The sequence below is a fragment of the Magallana gigas genome, chromosome 8 (assembly GCF_963853765.1).
Source record: "Magallana gigas chromosome 8, xbMagGiga1.1, whole genome shotgun sequence".
Taxonomy (NCBI): Eukaryota; Metazoa; Mollusca; class Bivalvia; order Ostreida; family Ostreidae; genus Magallana; species Magallana gigas.
In genome coordinates, this window is record NC_088860.1 from 15,391,815 (window position 1) to 15,416,624 (window position 24,810).

The following is a 24,810-nucleotide window of genomic DNA, read 5'->3' on the forward strand; positions in this document are numbered from 1 at the left end:
AATTTTTTAGATTCGCACGAGCCCTCTCATACGGTGCATGAGCTCTCTCAAACGGTGCACGAGTTCTCGCATTCGTTGCATGCGTTTTAGAGCTCGCATCAAGTCTCCTCAAAATATTTGCCATGCACATTAATCAGACGCGACCGAATGTGGTCCAAATTATCGCAGTGCAACGCACGAACATTAGTGCGAACGTTTTACAACGTTTTGTGTACTCGCAAGAGTGATGCACGATTTTTAAAGGTCGTAAAATGAGTGGCTGCTGTATATGCGTGTGTTTTGCGACCACGAGACTGTTGCTCAACATGTTTCATGTAATCTTGCAACGTTTTACTTTCATTGCACGACTTATCAGCCTCAATATGCCGTGCTTTGCCACTAGTATATATATATACCCCGTATAAGCATCTCTGTTTCAGACCACAATTGAAAATATACATTTATTGCATGATGGTGAGATATGAAGATTAATTTCTTCAAGAAAAATCATATTTATTTTTTTTCTGGGGGAATAAATCTCTATATTCCCTGAGCATTAATGCAATAAACGTTTTATTAAACCAAACAATATATGATTATACAAAATACGTTGACTTCTAAAAATTGTTTGACTTTTCAATAGCAATAACGTCGTGATTGTTTGACTTCCTATGTTACTGTCTCACTTTTCTTTCATAATTTCGAATCATGGATGGTTAAGTTGGTTTGTGATATAAAGATATTATAATGATTAAATATTTTTGAGTTATTTAAGGAGTGAATTAATTTTGACGTATGTTATACGATACTCTAAGTTATTCATATTCTTTAACTATCTTTTTATCAGATGCAGAACCAGCCCAAAGTTTTGAAAAAAATGTAAATGGGCCTAATGGGGAATTAGAAACCCATAGTTTAACAGTGCTATGGTGTTTGTATGAACTCCATGTCACAGTGACACGCTGTCTAGATGGTAGGCTTGGTCGTTGAATAAAAAAACTCGATGCAGTCAATTACAGCTCTAGTTCTCGGAAAGCACTTGAAGACTTTATAGGTAGTTTCAGACGAATTTGATCTCTGGTCAGCCATTGAATTAAAAACTTGAGTTCTAGTTGTAACAAATCACCCAGGTTATTATAAATATGCGGCTTATACTCGAGCAAGATATTGCGAAGATGTCGGCCAGTACCTCAACATCAAGGCCACTTTCGAGCTCTGTTACCCATTTTATTCAGTGAAATCGTTCCGATATACCGCTGAAACGTCACATTGTCCGTAGTCACGTGACTTGTGAAACATTTTTAATAGATTTTGTTAAACGAATCGATATCTCGGAAATCGACTATTGATACCGACCAGATGGGTATGCATGAAAAAATGACAATAAAAAACTGTCAACCATATTTTTCGCCTAAATCAAGAGCTACGTGAAATAGTATGTTGCATCAATGTATACCAAAGAACTCTATACGAGTATAACCTGGGTTGGGGCAGTTTACGCTTTATAATCCGCTTCGCGGATAAGTACGTTTTTGTGACGTGTATTATGACGTTCAAACCAGGTTATACAAATTAAATAAATTTTTCTGTCCAATCAAATGCCGCGTTACAACCAGAAAATTAAATTATTGAAAAAAATTCTGCGTGATGCTTTGTTTTTTATTAACTGAAAAAAATTAAACAATACTGTAGAAATCGCAATTACCGGTATATACACACATCATGAGACAATAAGGAATGTTCATATGTACAAACACATTCAAAATCAAAATGAAATAAAAAAAAACTGTGAGGATTTCCTGGTCCATTGTCACATTATCGAGCACCTGAAAAGTATAAATAAACATCAAGTATATTAAACTTCTGGGAGATAAGAAAAAAGAAAGAAATGAGAGACAAACAGAAGAAACTTAAATTAATTGGTTTCAATAATATTCATGTATAGACATCACTATTTTAATTTTAAAACAGTGTTTGGGGGACACGTTACAAATTTGCGGACAAAGGTTTGATCAACAATATCTGAACACTCTATTATATTTTACTCCGATACATATTTGTATTCGTAAAGCAAGTCAAAGCTAAAATCCACGAAAAATTGTGATCAACTAATATTGATGAAACTACAGCAGACAAAGATAGGCAGAGTGGCTCTTATATGATTAAGTTAAGTAAGTGTCATTTCAAAACAAGTCATATAGATATTGCTATGCACTTCAATTTGTTTTTAGTTCTAGTAGCTGAGAGAACAAGAAAGAGACGCAGTTGTGCATTAAGATTAATATGAGAGAGAGAGAGAGAGAGAGAGAGAGAGAGAGAGAGAGAGAGAGAGAGTGTGTGTGTGTCTCGAAGTGCTTGGTTAATAATATGGAACCTTTTCACTTGGCCGGAATAGCAGTGAATATACCTGGAAGCTTACTTCTTCGAGTCCCGCGGACATTTACAACGTTCATTGACGGGAACGTCCTTCAGGGCGCTCTCGATGTGATTCCCACAGCCTAAAAATAGATAACACTACGTCATCGTTACAGAATATAATCATTCCCAACAAAGGAAAACTCCTGTATAAAAAAAAACTGCATCCCCAAAAAGATGATAACCGATTGCACAAATAACTGAAATATTTACAGCTATTAAGAAAAAAAAAAACCACACACACCTCTTCGATACGTCAATAGCGTATCGAAAGAGGAACGATTTTACAAATGTAATTTTTATCATATAGGTTGATACCACGAAAACTATATAAATCTCGACCAAAATAAATCTTAGATATAATATAGAATTTTAATTATTGTGCCTTGTTTGCTATTGTTATTTTATTTGAACAGTGACAAGTGAAATTTGAAGGGAATATTTTATAAGGTCCATTCCATTTGCTCCTTCAATTAACATTACATGTATCATAATTCTGCTTTTTTTCCCACCATGCAGTGGTTTAATACTAAGCAGCTGCAAATGATTTATGCTGAATAAATGCATTTAATTTACAATCAGTCGGATGTTCTAATCCATCATAAATCCCAACGGTTATCTAGCTGAATAAAATTTATGCGTTATATTTTTGGAAATTAAATTCAGGTAAAATATTTAAACTCTCACATCAAAGTAAATGTTCACATTCAAATTCGTAAATAACGATGTAACTTGGTAGATCAAGATTTTTCTGTACAATTCTTTCAGTGACAAATTCATGCATAAACAGTTTAAGACGCGTTTTATCGATCAAAACTTATTAATGGCCACAAGATTCTTGATAAAATAAGGATTTCCAGGTAAAAGCTAGTTAAGATTCGCCGTGTGGGTAAAATAGAGACAGCATGAGTACCGATCAAAGTTTTATTGTTATTCTGAAATTTTAAAACTATTTCTTGCAATAAAAAATATGGACCAATTTTTAACAACAGTGCTTCGTTCAAAGTATATCATGCCCAATTAAGAGTAATTCTGTGCAATTTACATATAACGATGCGCTTAGGGTGCATCTTGTATAATTATCATAAAAAACAAGGTTTGCAAATCTGAAAATATTTGGAAAGTTCTTGTCATTCGTTCGTTCATTCATTCAATAGTTCATCCCTCTTTTCAGATAGTTCGCGCACAATAAAGTACATGTGCACAATACATTTATAATACAACGTAAAAAAAAGAAATGGAATAAATGTGAAATAAAAACAAGAGGCTTTTTGGCCATATTGCTCACCTGAGCAAATCAACTTGTTGCCCCCATTACCTTTATATTGCTGTATAACTATTTATAACCAATAGCTTTACTAAAATACTACTGAAAATAATTTAAATAAAAACTTTACGTTTTGATTCAAGTGTCTTAAAAGTGACATTGACCGTAAGGTTTTTGATAAACAATTTAGTACCATGATGATGCAGAATCACGGATTTTATTCACACATATTAATTATTTTGCAACTGATATCGAATAATATTTCGAAGACACACATGAGCCGGATATGAGTGGGGTGCGTTACACATGTGATATGTTACAACACTGTGTCATTCTATGTCAATAAACTGTGATTTATTGTTTTATATAGAGAGAAACTGACCTAATGCTTATCACCTAGCAATCTTTCATACGTTTTGAGTTCATAAACTTGTTTTTATTTTTATTTTTATTTTTAGAAAACAGCATTTAAAGTGATGCTGTTTCTGTACTAATTGTCAGTAGTAAAAGCCATCACGGATTTGCTATTTATTTTCCTCTAGAGAATCTTTCATGTGACATAAGCTTTAATACTGGTTAAGGAATAAAAATCCAGGCATGTTCCTTCTATGTTCCTTCAATTTTTTAACATTAAAATATGACGAAGTTTAAAAAAATAGATAATTGTTGAGAAAGAATACTATATTGTGCAAAGCAAGCAAGACAAAATTCAACTTCTTCATGGAGAAATATGCACTTTGTATAGGTTGGGGTATTTTAACGTCCAGTAGCTGTGTCGTGATCTCACACATTTTTTCTTTGATGTTGCTACGACGGTTTTTTTAATGAAAATAAATGACTCGTTCGAGAATGATTTCTCCCAAATTTCATAAAAAATATTACATTTTTAATACATTTAGTTTACTAATGTAATACAATCTGTCAAGATGATAAATGGGTTGAGATATTTTCATCACATCACCAAAGTATTGTTATGGTACGTTTATTTCTCATTGTCACCTGTAATATCGGATGACACTGGATTAAATCGGATCGACATCAAGCCATTTACTGACTTTTCTCTTTCATTAGTCGTACTGGAATATGGAAGGGCACAAATTCTATTCGTAACATTAACATGCTTAATTATGGAATTGCCACAGAGGACACGCAACTCAACACCAAAATGGACAGTAAAACAACATACGGCTAGTTCATAAAATGACGTTACATTAAAAGTCTGAAAATCACAGAATTCTTCACAAAACTAACAATCAAATTATGTCTGTTTGGAGTATAGTCGCTACATCTTTGTCATTGACAAAACAATTTCTGCCTAAATGATTTCTTGGTATGACTCAGCGGTTCTATTTTCTGATATTGTTTAACTATTTTGAATTATAACTGGCGCTTTCCTGCAGAGTACATGTATATTTATATTCGTTGGTTATAAATCACGAAGGAGTTGGTACAATGGCACGGATATACATGTATGTGTCTGTGTTAGAAATGACACATTAAGCTCCGATATCTGAGTATTACGCGGATATATCTCGACGCAACACCACGCTATTGCAGATCATAAATAATCTCAATGCATAAACATGATAATATACTGATATGTTCAAATATCCGTACAAAATACATTTTATATCTAAAGAAGCCTACATAGATATATATATGTACACAAGATATAATAACTATCCACAATGGCATACATGCTAACAGTGATTTCATATCTCGATCAATCGGATTTTTTATATTCTAAATTAAATTACCGTCAACTGTATAACTGAATATCACGTAAAGTTTGAAATAAATATAATCAAATTATAATAAAAAAAAATTACCGGCCCATGTTGCTTTGCCGCAGCCTCCGCATTTGGTCTTGAAGCACATTATTATTGATGTAATATGTGATGCTGTCCGCCTCACGTTAAATGGTATTTTATATACTCTTCTCGCAGTTCTCAATCCAATCTATTATAAATTAGTGAGGCGCACTGAACGTACCTACTCTAACACCCGACTGTGTGCACACTGTTCACGATAATAATAGTCAGAGCGGGAAACAAACGTGACAGCCGCTCACAGCGGAATGCATGCCATTGACCTTGAACTTGGTTCAGAATTCGCTTTATAATCCTGTGCGAGGTTCTCTGTTTTAAATGAACAATGACTTGTAATGTCATTTAATCAGTCCAATGACAAAATGGTTTTTGAAATATGTCATTCGTATTTTTATGTTCTTGGATGTATTGTATTCAATCTATGCAATCATAATATTAGTAACCTCCCCCCCCCCCATTTTAAATTGCGCGATTTATGGTGTGGTGTGCTAATACGGGGAAATGATTAGAAAATATTCGTATATATATTAACGGATTCAGTAATGAGTTATTGAAAGAGTCAATATCAAAAATATTTATTTTTATTTTTTTTAATGAAATTCTATAAGTAGATTTATAGTTATTAAATACATATATATATATACAAGTATAAAGGACATGTACATAAAATATGTGTTAGGTAAAATGTATACATATTATACATGTACATAAAAAAATACATATTTTGGTATACATTTAGTATTTTACATTTAGCTTCTTTCTCAAATGTACTATTTTGTATAGACATGCTTCTCCGTGGTTTACGGAGCTATCGATTGCTCCTTGAATTTTTCTAAATCACACATCATCATATAGAGTTGGTTTCGGTTTCGTCTCCTTCTGTCGTAAATTATAATTTCAACGAAATGTACTTCATGGAAATTAGAGTACACGTCTATTCTACTTTATAAAGGTGTATGTGAATTATCATCGTCCTGCCCCCACCCCACTTTTTCTCGCAGCAAACATTTTTCTTTAATTTATAGATTAAAAAATTGAATTACTCTGGAATTGCCACCCCCCCCCCTTCACCTTTATGAGAGTTTGGAAAAAAAATTGAAATGAAAATAAGGAAATTAAGAAAGAAATTTTGAAGTGATATTCATACCACGCTAGCCCCCCCCCCCCAAAAAAAAAAAATTGAAGGTTTTAGATACTCAGTAGTTGTCCTTTTTTTCTTTTCTTTATAAATATTGCTTGTCAAAATTTGTAAACTCATTCCTTCATGGAAATTAGACCCAAGCAGTGATGTACATGTAATCAATTCAGATAAATTTTAGCCAAGTCATGATTGTTGTATACAAATATGCATCACGCTATATCGATTTTTATACCATAAATCTAACAACACTACATACCGGTGCATTGCTTTTACTGTAAGGAATAATTATCAAGTATTGTCTCCTTGGCAATATACATGTAAAATAAATGTAAAAATTGATACAAATATTCAAACTTAATTAAGATAATACCTTTTCATATTCATTTTCTAATAGAATCATTTTTAAAACGCTACTTAAATAACAGCGTATCCAAATGCTGCCATACTTAAGGTATTTGGACTACTAAAATAGATCTATTAAAAGTCCTTGCTAGAGTATCAACGATGAACCAATCTGGCTCATTGTTGATTGGGATTATTTTTTTCTTACACCGTACAAATGTATTTGCTTGCCATTCCCTCTAGTGTTTATATTTTCATTTCACTGCATGAATGATTCTTATAGTGGGATTTTGAAATATTTGGTTTTAACGCAAATCGAAAGTACAAGAAGTTAGAATGGTAGTTCAAATCCGGAAGATCTTCTGAATAAGGATACATGATGAGTGTAGAGAACACAAGGGGTGTGATTTGTAATAGTTTGGGCAAGACTCCTCTTCATATGGCGGCGGAGGAGGAGAGTGATGTGGACAAAATGGAAGAACTGTTGTCTACGGGTGGCTATGATGTTAACGCGCAGGATTTCCGAGGCAAAACACCCTTGCATTGCTTGTTTGACAAGAACGAGATTGATGACATGACCAATCTGGAGAGTGCGATGTCTATTCTCCTAAGGAATGGTGCTGATCTAAATATTAAAGACAAGTTCCAAGATACACCATTGCATGAAGTTTTCTACTGCTATGACGCATTTACACCAATGATTATACGGTATTTACTGAAAAACTCCAACGGAAAATTCGATGTAGAGTCTCGCAACAATGTCGGATATAACATATTCTACAGGTTTATGACTGGGTTTCGTGCCAGTTTGAGAGAGGAGGACGATTTCCAACAGATAGTAGAGGATACAGAATCATTTATCAACGATTTCTTGGACGGCAAAATAATTCAACCTTGTCCGGTCAAACGTCTACTTAACACGAAAGACAACTACGGTTGTTCCGCATTTCAACTGTATATCAATCAGCTTGATTACAGAGAAGAAACAATAAAGAAAATGATTAAGATGGGAGCCGATGTCAACACCCAATCGGCCATTGGCGTGACACCTTTGATGGATGCTGTGTTAGATAGGAAAACTCCATTAGCCGAGATATTACTGCAGGCAGGTGCAGATGTCAACATCAGAGACATATTTAGTCAAACAGCACTTTTTAGAGTGCTTACTACTGACTGTTTTAACTTGCTGAAACAACACGGGGCAGATTTTACGATCTGTGACATCTTTGGCCGTCCACCAATCACCTACGTGTACCTCTATTCCCCTGAGGACTCCCCAAGAAGTGGAGTGATCATCTCAGATTTTGCATCGCAACGTCAGCCTGTGTATAAACTGTTTTTAGAGAATGGAGTCAGTGTACATGCAAAAGACAAGTTCGGTTCCTCTCTTCTTCACTATGCTGCGTGGTATGGTGCTCAAGAAATGGCCGAGGCTCTTATTAAACATGGCGTCCCTCGAAACGTCACAGACAACAACGGCATTACTCCAGCTGAACTAGCTTGGAGAGTTGGGAATTATGAACTGGGTAACTTTCTATCTGACCAACCAAATGAATCTGATTTTAAAGACCCAGTTAAAAGACATTATATTAACTTGTTGGTATATCATGAAGACGTTAAAAGCATAAATGAGATTTTACCCGAAGTAATGACTGTATTTTCTGTTTATTGGTACATTTGGCTAATTCTACTTTTTGAGGTTATAATACCTTATTTATGAAAGAAAGTATTTTATAAATTATCCCAGTAATTAATAGTTTTGATATCTAAGCTATAGTATATCATTTCTAATAGTTGAAAGGTTAGTTATTGTTACCATATTTAATACTTGTAGTTAGAGAGTACCTTTGTCAGAGTATTCAGGATTGTGAAACCTTGTTCCATAAACAGGTGATCGTTGCAAAGTTATATTTTTATGTTTATTATATGTATCTTGATATAATGTGATCTACAAAGGAGCTACATTGAAAGTTTGTTTTTATTTAATTAAATATTGATATTGATAAAGATATAGAACATATTTCTATATTTTTGTAAATTGTGTTTAAGGGCAATAACTCTTTTTGACACTGAAAAAATGATGCATTATAATCAGAGTTATCCTTCTTTACAAATAGTTTGATTAGTAAACTCTGAGCATTAATATATTTCATGAATATATATTTGAGTATGATTGTATATTTTTATCCTGAAACTTATTGTAAACATTGATCATTTTTATGCTGATATCTATTAATTATATTACATGGTTTAATCCTTAAATCAATGTATCTGAATAAATGAAGAACCTATAAGTGGACTTGTTTATCTTTGGGACCACTTCAATGGTGTAGTGTACATGGTGTAGGGAAGTTAAGAATGAATATGACGGAAAAGGGTGCAGTTTTAACAAAGAATCTGCTGTTCTGCGACAATTAATAGTTTTTTTTTTTTGGGTGATATAAATGTAATAAAATAAACACACATTTCAAATTTGCAATCGCAACTTCTCGGGCCTTTCCGGCAAGCTCAGAAAAACACCTCGAATGTATTAATTAGAATTTTATACAAAATGGAGTCATTTCCCATTAAAATAAGTATCGGCTAGACAGCCTCGTATGTCGCTTCTGTGTTCTATTTTAGGGTATATCGTTGACTTTAATGAAGTATATCACACATCTTAACAGATCGTAAAATGTGTTGTATTTATATCATGTTTTATAAAAAGGGGGATTGTCATGGACGCCTAGGTAAGACATTCGAGGTATATTTCCGAGCTTGCCAGAAAGGCCCAAGAAGCTGCGATTGTTCAAATTTAATGTCTTTCACACAAACGACAACTTTTATGCGACTTCTAATCCGTTCATTACTTAAAATCATTTTCCAAGTTTCTATCATAACATTCGTCCGCCATATTGGTTTCAGTGCTACACTCAACAACACATGCCCCTGACTCGGTGTAGAAAAGTACAGCCGGTGTACACCTAAACGCTACACCTTTACACTTGATTTACAAAAGTGTACACGGTGTACACCTTTTGGTAAAATCAAGCGCGCCCATTGTGGGAGGTTTAACGCAAATCGAAAGTACATGAAGTTAGAATGGGTAGTTCAAATCCGGAAGATCTGAATAAGGCTACATGATGAGTGTCGAGAGCACAGAGGGTGTGATTTGTAATAGTTTAGGTAAGACTCCTCTTCATATGGCGGCAGAGGAGAGTGATGTGGACAAAATGGAAGAACTGTTGTCTACGGGTGGCTATGATGTTAACGCGCAGGATTTCCGAGGCAAAACACCCTTGCATTGCTTGTTTGACAAGAACGAGATTGATGACATGACCAATCTGGAGAGTGCGATGTCTATTCTCCTGAGGAATGGTGCTGATCTAAATATTAAAGACAAGTTCCAAGATACACCATTGCATGAAGTTTTCTACTGCTATGACGCATTTACACCAATGATTATACGGTATTTACTGAAAAACTCTATCGGAAAATTCGATATAGAGTCTCGCAACAATGTCGGGTATAACATATTCTACAGGTTTATGACTGGGTTTCGTGCCAGTTTGAGAGAGGAGGACGATTTCCAACAGATAGTAGTGGATACAGAGTCATTTATCAACGATTTCTTGGACGGCAAAATAATTCAACCTTGTCCGGTCAGACGTCTACTTAACACGAAAGACAACTACGGTTGTTCCGCTTTTAAACTGTATATCAATCAGCTTGATTACAGAGAAGAAACAATAAAGAAAATGATTAAGATGGGAGCCGATGTCAACACCCAATCGGCCATTGGTGTGACACCTTTGATGGATGCTGTGTTAGATAGGAAAACTCCATTAGCCGAGATATTACTGCAGGCAGGTGCAGATGTCAACATCAGAGACATATTTAGTCAAACAGCACTTTTTAGAGTGCTTACTACTGACTGTTTTAACTTGCTGAAACAACACGGGGCAGATTTTACGATCTGTGACATCTTTGGCCGTCCACCAATCACCTACGTGTACCTCTATTCCCCTGAGGACTCCCCAAGAAGTGGAGTGATCATCTCAGATTTTGCATCGCAACGTCAGCCTGTGTATAAACTGTTTTTAGAGAATGGAGTCAGTGTACATGCAAAAGACAAGTTCGGTTCCTCTCTTCTTCATTATGCTGCGTGGTATGGTGCTCAAGAAATGGCCGAGGCTCTTATTAAACATGGCGTCCCTCGAAACGTCACAGACAACAACGGCATTACTCCAGCTGAACTAGCTTGGAGAGTTGGGAATTATGAACTGGGTAACTTTCTATCTGACCAACCAAATGAATCTGATTTTAAAGACCCAGTTAAAAGACATTATATTAACTTGTTGGTATATCATGAAGACGTTAAAAGCATAAATGAGATTTTACCCGAAGTGGAAGACTTTCCAGAAAACCCTTCAGAACTGCTGAATAATCTTATATGCTCTCCAAAAACGGGCATTGTGTTCAAAGAGTCTGAGGCCTATGAAATCAAAAAGGGAGTTTTAAAGTTGATGAACAAAATTGCCATACTGATCAGCACAACTGATCCTACCTTTAGATGTACGGTTTATCCAACAGGCAGTTCTGAAGATGGAAGCAAAATTGGGGAAGCAGACGAATTTGATTTTACATTTTGTCTCAATTACTTTTCAGAAGAATGTATGCCCTATCAAGATGAAGATATGATGAACACTGGTTTCGCAACATTAAAACTGAAGCCGTTTCATCAATCTCACCCGTTGTTGCAGTATTTATCAGATGAACATGTCATTGAGTCGTTTATTGTTCGAGACACTTTTCAAGATCTCTTCACAAACGCCGTTAATAACCCTGATACATGGAAAGAAAATGTTTTTTACTTTGACGGTCTGTTGAAATTTCCAACGGACAAACCCATTCTCAATATGGAGATTCATTGGTGTGGACCAATAATGAAGGAGATCATTATCAGCATCGATGTGGTTCCTGCAGTGTGCTTTCCAAGATGGATGCCAAGGGAAATGGAAACTAGAAATCAGGACCTCGCTATTCAGAGAGAATCAGTCCAAGATGGATGTTTTCTCTTGTTTCAGCCGCCAGAACTACGTAACAAAGAAAGACGGAAATACTTAAGAATATCACGATTTTCCAGCGAGCTGCAATATCTGAAAAGTCTTCCTGGTGTATATTTGGAAAGTTATGCAGCGGCAAAGATACTTATAAGCGACCGATTCTGTCCAAGGTTATTGTTCTCTGAAGAAATTAACATCGACGAAATTTTTGTTAATTCATCTGACACAGCAAGTAGTTCAGACGAAGACCAGAGTGAAAAATCAGATAACAGTTGGACTAAAAATGTGGAAATTGTTGAAGAAAATGATAATTTGGAAAATCAAGTGGTTGAATCAGAAATGTCAGAGGATTCAAAAAGCGAATGTTCCCAAGATGGCGAGTCGTGTTCCGGTCTCATTGAGGGAACAATATTGTACAAAAATGGCGGCGTCTGTGATCTCTCACGTTGCGTTATTGAAATCGATGAAACGTTGCGGTGTACGAGATTATTTACTCCAAAAGAAAACCAGCGAGTAGAAATTTCAAATCTTTCCTTTTACATAGAAAATGGTGAACTGCGTGCCAGAAAATGCAGTATTGTTCGATCTATCCAAAAGGATACCAGCCGGTGGATACAGTTGGGTCCTACCTTAAACGTGCGTGAACACGAATCTTTAGACAAAGTAATAACAAAAAGTTTAACCAGCCAAGAAAACCAGAACCTGACAGTCGCTGAGTGGCTGGAACGTACTTTTCCATCAACCAAGAAAGCTTCAGATAATGAATCCGTCTTAGAGGCCAATGATCAGAATGGAAATTGCAGAGTTCGTGATGATAAGGACAAATATTGCCTTCCAGAACAGCCCAAGATCCAGAACATGGAAACTGATAACTGCTTGGAAATAGGTCAGGACAGTATGATGGGGACATCACCAAATGCTAGATTAAAGGAATTTACCGCAGAGGATAAAGGCGTGTCTTGGGAAGGGGGTGAAATTAAAGATGGTTACGATACTATCTCCAGTTATATGCTGAAGAACTGTCTATTCTATGTTGCAAACGACTTGAAAGACACTGACAAAAATATCAGTCTTTTAGATATTACCATTAAACTTTTTGAAAAACTGCAGAGCTGTGCTAAAGCAAAAAAACTTGAATCCTTCTTCCTTCCGTACTTGAATGTTTTTACTTTTGCAAACGAGTATATCAAAATGATACCCGAAGACAAGGTTATTGAAAGCACCAAGTTACAATGTCACCGAATTCAATTGTTCTGTGAGGTAATTCTAGGAATACTGAGACAAAATATACAAAACACTACCGATTAAAATGTGACAATTCACTTGTGTACATATGACATAGATACATTCATGAAATATACATATACATGTATATATAGACTTTCTTTTTTCTTCACTTGATTTTCCGTATTAGGCTTATTTTATAATGTTGACACACATGCATGTATGCATAACCCCCCCCCCCCCCCTTTTCCGGCGAAAAAAGTTAAAATTTAAATTGGATAACAAAATGATTCATTGAAACATGATGTTAAGAGATGATGGTTAATCCAGAAAATAAATGAGTAGATTTAAGATTCGTATATTTAAAAAAAATAATTGATAGTGGGTAATGCTAACACGTGAAGGGTCAATATTCAGATTTGACCTCAGCTGATAGCTCAAAATATTGCCAAGACTATACTTCTGATGTTTTAATGTTAGTTTACTAAAAATTTGGCAAATCTTACATATTCCTCATGACCTTAATTAGTCAACATGCGTTCTTTGTTACCCCGTTCTGGAAAGTTCTATTCCATTTTCTCACCAGAGGTCGCGCTTCAAATTCGTAAGTGTTCTACCTGTCAAATCTTAATTCGCGCATTCAAGAAACGAATTGTCTGTATCGTATTTATTCAACATTTGTTTAATCTGAACTTCTATGTATACTCCAAGTAAGTTCTCAGTAAATATATTCACTCTTTTCGTAATCATTCAATATTATTTCATTGCATGTATATATTTTGATGCTTAATACTACTGACTTGGATCCGCCAATGCGTGTCCATTACCTTACTCTTATTTTTGCTATTTCGAGCTGGCTTATCAAAAATAAAAGAACATGTACGTTTTTTGTTTAATTTTACAATAATTACTTATCAGTTAAAATTCAGCTATAGTTTACAGACATCATTTTACCCGTGTTAAATGCCAAAGGCGTGAGCAGTTACTTTGGTGCGGGCAATTTTTAGTTTATTGGCAAATAGTCTTCATTAATGAATATAGATAAATACATATAGAAGAATAATGTACATGAACATAAAATACATACTAAGTGTTATGTAAAATTATACATATATTTTGTATTTTTTGGAGGGACACAAATTTGGCGGATTTGGGCCTGTATACCATTTATATTGGCTGATATAATTTTAATGAATCCTTTACCCTTTATGAAAAATCTACTGTCAGTTAATTTTCAATATATGTAGCCGAGAAGTTAATTTACTGAAACAAAAATCTTATATGGCACCATTGCATGATGGTAAAATTTATTTATTTATTTTTTATTTTCAGACCCTAGCTTTACACACTTATATATTTTCAACAGAATTCCTAAATACTAAATAAGTAGTACTTAATAAAGGCATGAAAAAAGTTTACCTTATTAACAACCAATTTCAATTTCAAAGTTAGCTAAGAAACCGTTAATCAAACAATTATCTGCATCTGAATTAATAATGGATCTGATATGTCTCCTAAAACAACAAAGTTACAAGTAACATCCCTGGTGCTGGTTGGTTTGTTCCAATTTTGCACACATTTGAAAATGAGCGATCGAAAAAATGTGTGCGAAACGGGAATATGACCAGGCGAGATAATATTATTGCTAAATTGCTATAGTCTGTATCATATTTTCTGTCAAAGAAATTGACAATTTCAAAAATCGCCAAAATATGCCAAAATTATATTCCCGCCAAAATAACCAGCAATACGGTACATTTACCGATGCAGTATTTTTACATTTAGCTTGTTTCCTAGAAATTTCTCTTTAGTTTAGACAGGCTTCTACATGGTGGATTATGGAGCTATCAATTGCTCCTTGTTTTAGAGGTGGTTTCGGTTTCTCCTCCTTCCAGCATAGATTATAATTCCGTCGAAATGTACTTGATGGAAATTAGAGTACACGCCTATTCTACTTTATATAGGTGTATGGGAATTATGACCGGGAGATAAACGTGGGTAATGAAAGCTCGTTCTTGAACGATGATTTACTATACACATATACTATATAATTTTGTTTATAGCTGCAATATTGTAGCACCCTCAGATTTTGTTGATGTGAAGTTTTTGGGAGGAGGCTTCAATTTCCTATGATCTTCCTAGATAACTGATACATTTTATACAAGCGTGTGACTAAGACAAGGGCACGTCGTGCGATGATCTAACCGTTATTCGAATTTCAAGCATTTCATATTTGTATAATGTGATGAACATATATTTATTAACTATTAAAAAGCGTGCTGTAGTCTTTAAAAATGCCCAATTAACAGATTAATACGAAATATTTTTTTCTTATTTCATTTAAATTTCAAAATGAAGATTTCTGTGGATAAATTAATATATCCCTCGAATTTCAAATTCAACTCGTGCAATTTGTAAAATCATTCCTTCAAGGGGATTCGACTCATGTAATCAAGTCAGATAAATTGTAGCCAAGTCATGCCTGTTGTATACCAATGTGCATCACGTTATATCGATTTCGATCTTTACCATAAATATTACGTGTGTACATTGCTTTAACTGTACGAGCAATTTATCAAGTATTGTCTGCTTGGCAACCTACATGTAAAACATATCGAAAATGGATACAAATTTTCAAACTAAATTGAACAAATAATTTTTCAGCTTCATTTTACATTAGAATCTTTTTAAAACGCTTCTTAAATGACAGCGTCCCCAAAAACTGCCACATTTAAGGTGTTTGGACTACTGAAAATTGATCTAAAGTCCTAGCTAGAGTATAATTGATGCACAAATCTAGTACACTATTGACTGGGATAATTTTTCTCTTACACCTTACAAAACCCTAACAAAACCCCCCAAAACGTCCCTCTAGTGTTTATATTTTCATTCCACTGCATGAATGCATTCGGCAAACCTCGGCCGATTCCGTAACCTACATTAGATGAGATACGAATCGGCCGAGATATGCCGAGTGTGCATGAATGATCTAATAGTGGGATTTTGAAATATTTGGTTTTAAAGCAAATCGAAAGTACAAGAAGTTGGAAAGGTAGTTCAAATCCGGAAGATCTTCTGAATAAGGCTACATAATGAGTGTCGAGAACACAAAGGGTGTGGTTTGTAATAGTGTGGGCAAGACTCATCTTCATCTGGCGGCGGAGGAGAGTGATGTGGACAAAATGGAAGAACTGTTGTCTACGGGTGGCTATGATGTTAACGCGCAGGATTTCCGAGGCAAAACACCCTTGCATTGCTTGTGTGAGAAGAACGAGATTGATGACATGACCAATCTGTTGAGTGCGATGTCTATTCTTCTGAGTAATGGTGCTGATCTAAATATTAAAGACAAGTTCCAAAATACACCATTGCATGAAGTTTTCTTCAACTATGACGCATTTACACCATTGATAATACGGTATTTACTAAATGACCTATTATTACTAAATAACGGACATTTTGAGATCGGAGAAGACCTATTAAACAAATTTATGACTGGGTTTCATGAAAGCTTTGGAGAAAATGACGTTTACCACCAGATAGTAGTAAAAGAAACAGAATCCTTCATAAGTGATCTCTTGGAAGGAAAAATAATTCAATATTGTCCGGTTAAACGCTTACTTAACACTAAAGATATAAACGGATGCTCCGCTTTTCACCTTTATACCAGTCACCATGGTTTTAGAGAAGAAACAATCCAAAAAATGGTTAAGATGGGAGCCGATGTCAACACCCAATCGGCCATTGGCGTGACACCTTTAATGAATGCTGTGTCACATGAAGATGCTTCATTAGTTGATATATTGCTGCAGGCGGGTGCAGATGTCAACATCAGAGACATATTTGGTCAAACAGCACTTTTTAGAGTGCTTACTACTGACTGTTTTGACTTACTGAAACAACACGGGGCAGATTTTACGGTCCATGACATTTTTGGCCGATCACCAATCACTAATATGGACCTGTATTCCCCCGAGGACTCTCCACAAAATATAGTGTTCATAAAAGATTTTGCATCACAACGTCAACCAGTGTACAAACTATTTTTAGAGAACGGAGTCAGTGTACATGAAAAAGACAAGTTTGGTTCCTCTCTTCTTCACTATGCTGCGTGGCATGGTAATCAAGGAATGGCAAAGGCTCTTATTAAACAAGGCGTCCCTCGAAACGTCACAGATAACAACGGCATCACTCCAGTAGACCTAGCTTGGAGAGTAGGAAATTATAAACTGTGTAACTTTCTATCTGACAAACCAAATGAAGCTGAGTTTAAAGACCCGGTTAAAAGACACTATAATAACTTACTGGTATTTCACAAAGACGTTACAAACATTAACGAAATCTTACATGAAATTGTCGACTTTCAAGAGAACCCTGCAGAAATGCTGAAGAATCTTATTAGTTCTCCAGGAATGGGCATTGTGTTTAAAGAGTCTGAGGCCCATGAAGTCAAAAAGGAAGTTTTAAAGTTGATGAACAAAATTGCCATTTTGATCAGCACAACCGATCCTGCCTTTAGATGTACAGTTTATCCATCAGGTAGTTCGGAAGATGGAAGCAAAATTGGGGATGTAGACGAGTTTGATTTTGTATTTTGCCTTGATTATTTTTCAGAGGAATGCATGCCGTACCAAAAAGAAGAGATGATGAACACTGGTTTCGCAGAATTAAAACTGAAGTCGTTCCACGAATCTCATCCATTGGCTAAGTATCTAGCAGATGGACTTGTCCTTGAGTCGTACCTTGTGGGAGACACTTTTAAAGATCTCTTTACAGAAGTAGTTTATAACCCTGATACATGGAAAGAAAACATCTTTTACTTCGACGGTATGTTGAATTGTCCAATGGACAAACCCTCTCTTAATATGGAGGTCGAATGGTGTGGACCAGAGATGAAAAGTATTTATATTAGCATCGATGTGGTGCCTGCAGTTCGCTTCAGCAGATGGTTGCCAAAGGAAATGGAAAATAGAAATCCGGACGTCGCTCCTCAGAGAGAATTTATCAAAAATGAATGTTTCCTCTTGTTTCAGTCCCCAGTAGAACGAGTTAAACAAAACAGGAAATACCTTAGAATATCGCAGTTTTCAAGCGAGCTGAAATATCTAAAAAGTCTTCCTGGTGTTTATTTGGAAAGTTATGCAGCAGCCAAAATAATTATGAACAGCAAATTCTGTCCCAGGCTTTTATTTTCTGAACAATTTAACTTCTGTGAAATATTTGATGATTCATCTGACAAATCAAGCAGGTCAAACAAAGACAAGATTGAAAAATCAAAAAACAGTTGGACTTACATTGTGGAGATAACTGAAGCCCTTCCGGATAGCGAATCGTGTTCTGGGCTTATTGAGGGAGCTCTTTTGTACAAAAATGGCAGGGCTTGTGATCTTTCATGCTGTTTTATTGAACTCGATGAAACTTTCAGATTTACAAGATTATTAACTCCAAAAACCAGCCAGCAACGAAAACCTTCGTCATTTTACAATGAAAAGAGTGAACTAATTGCTGGAAAATGCAGCATCGTCCAATCTTTCCAAATTGATACTAGTCGGTGGATACTGATTGGCCCTACCTTAAATGTGTCTGAAGACGAAACTGTAGACAGCGTGGTAACAAAAAGTTTGACAAAACGTACTTTTCCATCAATAGAGAAAACTTCAGATAATGACTCCAACTTAAAGGACAATGATCATGATGAAGATTGTAGGAATAGTGATTATATGGATAGTTTTTCAAATCAGTCTTCAAAACAGTACTTCTTTAAAATGGATCGGGACATATTGACGCAGACTTCCTCAAGCGCTTTTGAGGAAGACAATGCTGTTGAAGACTTGTCTTGGGAAGGATGCGTAATTATCGACGGGTGCGATACTATCTCCAGTTATATGCTTAAGAACTGCCTATTCTATGTTGCAAACGACTTGAAAAGCGCTGACAAAAATATCAGTCAATTAGATATTACCATTAAACTTTTTGAAAAACTGCAAAACTGTGCTAAAGCAGAAAAACTTGAATCCTTCTTCCTCCCGTACTTAAATGTTTTTACTTTTGCAAACGAGTATATCAGAATGATACCCGAAGACGAGGTTCTAGAAAGCACCAAGTTACAATGTCACCGAATTCAATTGTTCTGTGAGGTAATTCTAGGAATACTGAGACAAAATATACAAAAGACTACCGATTAAATAGTTACCACTTAAGATATACATATACTAGTATCTACACACTTTGTTTTTTCTTCATTTGGTTTTTCGTATTGGTCCTTTTTTATTATACATGCATGTATGCATACACCCCCCCCCCCCCCCCTCCGTCAAAAAAAAACATGTATTAAAACTTAAATTGAATGACGATATGATTCATTAAAGGGGCATGGTTACGATTTTGGTCAAATTCAATTTTTTCTTGTTTTTTTTTTTTTTGGGGGGGGGGTGATTTTAATCAACTCTTCTATGCAGTTACTCAGACAAACCGAAAGTGAAACAGTGTTTGGACCTCAGCACAAATCATTGCTGCTGACAAGACTTAGTTCTTGAAAATAATTGATGAATTCGATGTAATGTATGCTAAAGCATTGTTTTTCAAGGAAACTTATTTATAAATACCTTGAAAATAGTCAGGTTTTTAATGGTACGATAAATTTAAATATTTTTTGTAGTTGTATGTATTCCTACGCCAGAGTTAAATATTATAGTCTCGTTCAACTCGACGCTCTGCTGTTTCCGTAAATCCTTGTCGGCGATTTACGGTGTCAGCCGAGCGTTTGGTTGAACGAGACTAGAGTTCAATATTGCTTGGATCCATACAATTTTCGAGAAATATTTCTATCACTGATACATAGTTTGATTGAATTAATTTTATCTTTAAATATTATTAAACAATATTCATATGGGGGTTTCTCGACATTCTTGTCGAAAAAGTCCAAAAATTATAAAAATGTGCGTAATTTAAATTAGAAAATACATGCACTTGTCATGCAAAATAAAATATCATTGATTTTAAAATAAACAAACATCGACAAAATCAACTCCCGTCAGTTCTTCGGTACTTTGATTATTATTTATAATGCTTTAAGAATGTATTTCTAATGATCATTTGAAATTTGAGAGTCAGACGTAGAGTTTTGAGCCAGATCCAAGGCTCACAATTCCTTGCCATGAAAACAAGGCTCGCGATCTGTTTTTGTTTACGTAGGTTCTATTAGCCAGTGAAAAATCTTTTTCAAGCTGATTTGTCTATCTTCTTTTTCATTTTAAGCATAAATAAACAGTTGCTAACGTTTAACACAATCGTTTCAGGTCTACAACTGGAATTTTCACTTCAACATTCAAAATGTAAACAAAAGCTTTGTTTGTCTGAAGTTGGGCCTATTGTTTTTGTTTTACGCCAGTGGCGCCATTCTTAAGAGCTCGCTATGGCTCGAAAATTCGGAACAAATTGTATCCCCCTTTTTTGTCCACAAGATTTTCTCAGAGATTGCTCAATAGATTTTCTTGAAATTTTCAGGAGTGATAGAAAAAATTATATCTCGAGGATTTTTTTTTTCATTTTTCAAAAGTCCATTTCCTGACCCACGACAAAAAGATTGTGACATTGAGATCTCAAAAATGATGAGGACTTGAGCATTCAGACTTTGTAGGATGATAGACCTGTAGTTGTAAATGTCTTTAAACTATTTTGGTTTGTTCGTCATAACTTTCGATCGTCACCGGAAGCACTTCAAAAATTAATTGTTTACGAATTTAATTTATTTTCACATAGAATTGAATTGAAATATTAATAATAATCCTTCCATATTCATCTATCCGATGTAAAATAAACAAAAAATTCTACTTTCGTTGAGATATCTCAAATATCTCAGAGAGCCTTTTATAGACTAATGTCTTACCCGCAAGATTTCAGAAAGTGCAAGTCATTATGACCCGAAACTTACATTGATGATAGACATTTTTTAACCGCTTTCATTTTGTCAATCGTCACTTCCGGTCCTCACTGGAAGGGTTCAAACAGATCAAGTTGTTTGAAATTTTGTACTGTTTTTGTTCGACAATTTTACTAAAAATTGATAAACATGATGTACAGTTATCCAGTGTTAAAGAAATCCTAACTTTTATTTTCACTTATCACACCCGTTTGTCCGTTTCCTGTCCACGAGATCTCAAAAACGGTGATGAATTGAACAACCAAACTTTATGGGATGATAGTCCTATCTATGTATCTGTGTTTACATTATTTTGTTTGAATCGTCGTCACTTCCGGACGTCACGAGAAGCACTTAAAAATTAATATTTTCCTTATTGTATCTATTTTACATGGAATGAATATATCAGTATACGATCTTATATGAATATATGTTAACAATGTTAATAAGCAAACAATTCTACTTCCGGTGAGATATGAAATATCTTAGGTAGCTTTCCTTTTTACAAATTTGATATCTGCGAGATTTTAGTTACTGTACGTGATTGAGACACGTCACTTCTAGTACTCCCCGGAAGGGTTCAAACAATTCATGTTTTTAACAAGTTTAACAGAATTTCTTGGGTGTTTAATCTAGTATATATCGATGTTTCATCGTATCATATAAAACAAATCGGACGGAAGACCTACTCGTTACTCGTAACAAGATCTAGTAATTCTATTTATCTCATACGTGTGGTGTATATTACCCGTGTGATAAACGTTTACAGAGGTTAGTAATTTAAGGGACTAGTTTTGTGGCGGAAGGTTTTCAGATGATTGACATCTATACTACTATATTAAAATAATAGACTCGAATTTTTTAGCTTTAATACCAATTAATCGGAAGAGTACTGTCTTTTGTTTTATATATTCTAAACATCATTGGTTCTTGAAGATTACCAATTTGTTTTTATTTTTTCTCAATCAAGCTTCGCTAATTAATAATCAACGAAAATTCCTAAAAAAATTCCGGAAATCATCTGAATTTTTTGGATTTTACAATTTTGCGCATGCGCATTACATTCACGGTAAATCACGGGAGGCTCTTTATTTTATGTTTCCACAATATCACCTTTGCATGGATAAACTCAGACACGATAAAACAAATGCGTATAAGTTTTCATTAGAATTTTTTTGTCTGTACATCAAAGAAAATAACTCCAACACAGTGCATTTACCATAAAAAAAAATCCCGGGAGTTTTGATTGTCAACATGGTGTGTAAAAAACGTTGTTGAAGAAATGTTGAATTCTGCAATTATAAAATTAAACTTTTCGAAGAAAGGTATTTACAGCTTCAACGTGGTTTGTTATGAACAATTTGACTGTTATTATCAATGCAACTTTATTAATTTTCTCCAAGATCGTTTTGGAGCGATTATGCGATTTTCTGCTACATTACGGGTATATCATGGGAGGCAGTCACAGATTATATTATTCCAACTCAGCAGAATGTAGTGAAATTAATATCATTATTGTAGGCTTAAAGCTTGGTAATGCAAATGTCAACAATATACGATGTGTCAATGTATCTATTTCGTAAGGCCAGCATTTTTTAAAATTTCGATTTACAAACCCGCCGACCCTATTTTTTAAAAATTCAAATAAAAATAAAAGGACCTGAACTAGCTATTTATTTTATTTTTTCCTCCGACCCGAAGTTTTCTTTCTGGTAAAAATAAAAATAAATGTTGATGCAATCACGTATGTGTAGTCTGAATTATTGTTGTTCATGCATTGATTTAATAAAAAGACCAAGTTCTTTCCGATCAAGTCACAGGCACTAGAAGTCACAAAAAACCACCAAAGGGCCTACTCCTGTTTGCTTTCGTCCAACCCTACAATTTACGACCCTATTAAGTTTTGTGATCGGCAACTTAGCCAGAATTTCCTCAATAAAGAGAAGTTGAAGTCTTTTTCTATCACAATTCTGTAAATTAAAAAAAAACACCTCATTGACAAGAAAATGATAAGTTACTTTAAAAAAAAAATATTTTTGCAAAATAAATTCTAGAATAATCATAATTTAACCGTTTGGAAATAGATCCTCTACATAACGGTTGTAAGTGGGTCATAGGGTTGGACTAATAACCCTAAACACACTGAACACAGGTCTTATGACTGAAGGAAAGAGAATAATTTTATTTGTCATTAAGGTTAAAGCTAACAAAATAACGAAACATTTCCTTTATTAAAGGTATAGTTACATAAATAAATAAAATTTTAAAAGTTATTTAGTCTTTTTTAAATAAAAAAACTTGTTTGATTTTTTACTGACATTTATGGACATGCTTCTAATCCAATTTATTTTCAGTAACAATATTTATTAAATTTTGATTTTGTGAATAGCATTGTTAATTTAATCAAATAAATTATTTCTCAAACTTCTTCCTATTTTTCTGCAAGGAAGAAGTGAAAACTCCCTTATTTTTTTTTTTGGTCTTAATGTATATGTACAGTATGTACTTGTATTTATAAAAAAAAAAACCTTCGTTTTTATACATGCATGTACAATATATCAACACAAATTTTCAGTGCCCATGGATAAAATATGTTATAATAAGAACATCACCAACAACCAAAATTACTTAGATATTTTTAAAAAAAAAGGCAGCTCCTAGACACATGTTCTTATTTTAAAAATAAAAAAAATATTGTTGAAAAATTGTTTTATTTTCATTTTTTTTCTTGACGGACAAATTTTTCAATTTTATTTTTATTTTTTTTCCTTCCTCCTCACCAAATAATTTGAAAAATATTTCGTAAATCTAAAAATAAAAAAATGCTGGCCTAAATGTCCGATATCATATGTTATGTCAACCCGTGCACGCACGGGTCAAAATCTAGTTACTAGTATTTCAGCTAGGTGCCAACCTCCTAGAGATTATAGATTATCCAGAAAATAAATGAATAGATTTCAGATATGTGTATTTTAAGGTCAAGATCAAGATCATAACAATAGCTTTGTTTGACATGCTGTACCGGGGCTAAAAATTTTGGTAAACACAATGAAAAATCATGTTTTAAACTGTCATTTTCAATGAAACATGAAGGAAATAAGGAACAAACGGAGTTTCGTCTGTTTTTGACAAATAAAATATATCTAAAAATTGAAAATAGGTATCGGGATTACTTTTCTTATGATTTAACGTAGAATGTCAAGAAATTGTTTAAATTTTCTAAATATTAGTTCACTAACCTTGCCAAGTTGGCTTGTTGCATTTTGGACAGATGACTTTCTGACACATCTTCACTTTCACTGATTGAAACGTTAAAATTTGCTTATAAGGTAACACGACATGTACGACGTCATAATAAAAGGCATGTGATAGTATTTGACGCTCAAAGTTCCCATTTTTATATACCAAAAATTATATAGCTAGAAATTGCGTGATTTTTTGTTGATTTGGGCTTGTTGTACTTTCCTATCTGCGAGAATAAAAAAAATATATTTTGGAAGGGGGTAGTTATCTAAACGTTTTAACTCAGATTCCCGGTTTTACGAAATTCGCTTCTATATTACAGTCATTTGGAATGAAAAATGTAACGTTATTAGATTACAAGATTAATTAGTTTAAAATAGATTTTTTTAGGGGGGGGGGGTGAT

At 34.4% G+C, this 24,810-nt stretch overlaps 1 protein-coding gene and 2 long non-coding RNA genes across 4 annotated transcripts; 1 reads left to right on the top strand and 2 right to left on the bottom strand.

Moving 5' to 3' along the window:
* Positions 1–1,624: 1,624 nt before the first annotated feature.
* Positions 1,625–24,549, bottom strand: LOC105335262 (uncharacterized). Of its 2 annotated transcripts, none has more exons than XR_010708851.1 (3): positions 24,403–24,549; positions 2,387–2,477; positions 1,625–1,805 (listed from the first exon to the last, which is right to left on the bottom strand). It is a non-coding gene; the product is annotated as an uncharacterized lncRNA (long non-coding RNA). The 2 variants fall into 2 exon arrangements; XR_901271.4 differs by lacking the exon at positions 24,403–24,549 and adding an exon at positions 5,491–5,737.
* On the top strand, positions 16,287–19,466 carry LOC136270481 (uncharacterized). The gene has a single exon (XM_066067899.1). The coding sequence runs from the start codon at positions 16,335–16,337 to the stop codon at positions 19,425–19,427; it is 3,093 nt and encodes a 1,030-aa protein (XP_065923971.1). The 5' UTR covers positions 16,287–16,334; the 3' UTR covers positions 19,428–19,466.
* On the bottom strand, positions 22,827–23,516 carry LOC117683647 (uncharacterized). The gene is made up of 2 exons (XR_004597630.2): positions 23,235–23,516; positions 22,827–23,133 (listed from the first exon to the last, which is right to left on the bottom strand). It is a non-coding gene; the product is annotated as an uncharacterized lncRNA (long non-coding RNA).
* Positions 24,550–24,810: the final 261 nt, after the last annotated feature.

What these genes read in the sequence shown, in the direction of transcription:
- LOC136270481 (XM_066067899.1), top strand. Translation starts at nt 16,335, where the DNA reads ATGAGTGTCGAGAACACAAAGGGTGTGGTTTGTAATAGTGTGGGCAAG.